Raw genomic sequence first — 2,351 nt, 5'->3', positions numbered from 1 at the left:
GCCTTAATCATGATTATGCATGATTAAGGCTGTGAAGGCCGAAACGTCGCATGTAATGTGAAAATAAAGGTATTTTCTTTTACCTAATTGGTGCTGTGGATACCATTTGTCTATGTTTACATTAAATAATAGTAATTTAAATACCATTAATTGTACTCCATAGACCGTTAAGGTTTCATGATAAAAATGAATTTAGTGTCCAAAAGAATGAAAACAACCTCTAATGGAGTCCTTAGTTCAATCTCTATACTGTATCTTATGTAGGTGTCTTATAAGTATCAACTTGAGTATCAGATATAAAGTCACAGAGCAAAGTTGCAAAATATTGACATCCAGTGGCTAAAGTTTATACATTTAGAACTACAAATAGTAATGGAAGCAACAATATGCACATCTTTTTTATATTTGTACTTTTGAACTTTTGTATCCCCATTTCTGTATTTCCACACCTATTGCAAACTGTTTTCATACATATTCATTGCCATAATTGAAATGTATTAAAAGTATAAACAGTATGACAGTTAGTGTCTAGACTAAATTAGTAAGTGACATATAGAATGGCCTGTTAATCTGTCTATGATTGGCCAAATTACCATTCAAATAAGCATAATACTTAAGGGTGTGTATGGTCTATGACTAAGGCTAAGATAGCTGAAATGCGTCAGACTGCCCACCTGCAGGTCTACGCTACTTGTCTTATGGATTACCTATTATTTTAAAATATCTTAATAAAGGAGTTTGTATTTTAACAGTCTTATTGACATTTTTGGACCATTAATTGTAGGCCAAATATTTGTTAATTGAACAATTTAAAAATGAGAACTGAACTTATCTGTCTTTATGCAGCTCAGCGTGGCCACTAAACATATTACAGGATATTACACATGATGGAAAGAACAGCAAACACGACCAGAAACATCAACAATTTTCTTCTCCTGGCCTTCACAACTACTCGACCTATCCAAGTGTTGTTGTTCATTATCTTTTTATTTGCATACATATTGACTCTTGTGCAGAACACACTAGTCATTGTCATAATCTGGACAAGTTCAAGGTTACACAAACCCATGTATTTCTTTCTAGGACATTTATCCTTCTTGGAACTATGGTATATTAATGTTACTGTGCCTAAACTGCTCCTTATATTCCTGATAGACAGCAGATATATTTCACTTACTGGTTGTATATTTCAGCTTTACTTTTTCCTTTTTTTGGGTTGTACAGAGTGTGTTTTGTTGGCTGTTATGGCATTTGATCGATATGTTGCCATATGTCATCCATTGCGCTACCTCACCATCATGACCAAGCATCTCTGCCTGCTTCTGGCATCTGGATCCTGGGTAACTGGATTCTGTATAGCTTTCATTAAGATATACTACATATCTTCTTTGAATTTTTGCCATTCTGGGCTAATTAATCACTTTTACTGTGATATTTCTCCATTACTCAACCTGTCTTGTTCAGACATGACGGTAGTTGAACTTATAGATTTCCTCCTTGCTTTGTTTATTTTTCTCACCCCACTTTTGTTAATATGTTTTTCATATGTTTGCATCCTGATAACAATACTACACATATCAACCTCAATTGGACGCAAAAAGGCCTTTTCTACCTGTGCTTCACACTTAGTTGTGGTTCTTATTTTTTATGCTGCTGTTCTCTTCATGTATGCCAGGCCAAGCAGAGCTCAGTCACTCAACTTTAACAAATTGGTATCTGTGTTCTACACAGTGATAACTCCCTTGCTCAATCCAGTCATCTACTGCTTGAGGAATAAAGATGTAAAGGAGGCTTTGCTAAGACTGGTGTATTCAAAGACTGATCATACAATGGTGGGAAATAACTAGTATGCATGTAACATTTGCTAAATTTATATTAAAGCAAAATATAATTGGAAAATGAATCAAATTAATTTTGGACTCAAATACAATTTTAATGCTCAATCCTTGGATGTAATTTTGTTTTTCCTTAACCAGAAAATTCAAGAAAGTCAAAATTTTGATGAGACCTTGCAGATAGATGAGATCTGTCTTATATAATGAAGCACATAGTTAAGATACTGTTTGCAAACTAAATAAACTGAATAACCTTTTGACCAAACTTTAGGGCAAACATGAGTAAACGTTTTCTACAGCTTTTGTTTTTACTCCAAAAATAAAAGTAAATACAGATTTCATTTATTATTCCTTTGCAGAAGGTTGAGGACTATAAACAACTTCACAACGTAAATACCCTAGAGCATTAAGAAATTAGTTTTACTCTTGTATAGACCAATAATGGTGCAGATTACAAACAGAGTGCTAACAGTTACATGTGAGGGAAAAGGGGTTTATCGCGGGTGTTTGTGCACA

General features: G+C 33.9%; 1 protein-coding gene across 1 annotated transcript; it reads left to right on the top strand.

Moving 5' to 3' along the window:
- The first annotated feature begins 887 nt into the window (after positions 1 to 887).
- Positions 888 to 1,847, top strand: LOC128647091 (olfactory receptor 6B1-like). The gene has a single exon (XM_053699907.1). It carries the CDS (start codon positions 888 to 890, stop codon positions 1,845 to 1,847), a length of 960 nt encoding a protein of 319 aa, XP_053555882.1.
- The last annotated feature ends 504 nt before the right edge of the window (positions 1,848 to 2,351 follow it).

Source organism: Bombina bombina, chromosome 2 (assembly GCF_027579735.1).
Source record: "Bombina bombina isolate aBomBom1 chromosome 2, aBomBom1.pri, whole genome shotgun sequence".
In the NCBI taxonomy this organism is placed as follows: domain Eukaryota; kingdom Metazoa; phylum Chordata; class Amphibia; order Anura; family Bombinatoridae; genus Bombina; species Bombina bombina.
The sequence above is the reverse complement of the archived record's forward strand: the minus strand, read 5'-3'. Positions and strand labels throughout refer to the sequence as shown.

What these genes read in the sequence shown, in the direction of transcription:
- LOC128647091 (XM_053699907.1), top strand. Translation starts at nt 888, where the DNA reads ATGGAAAGAACAGCAAACACGACCAGAAACATCAACAATTTTCTTCTC.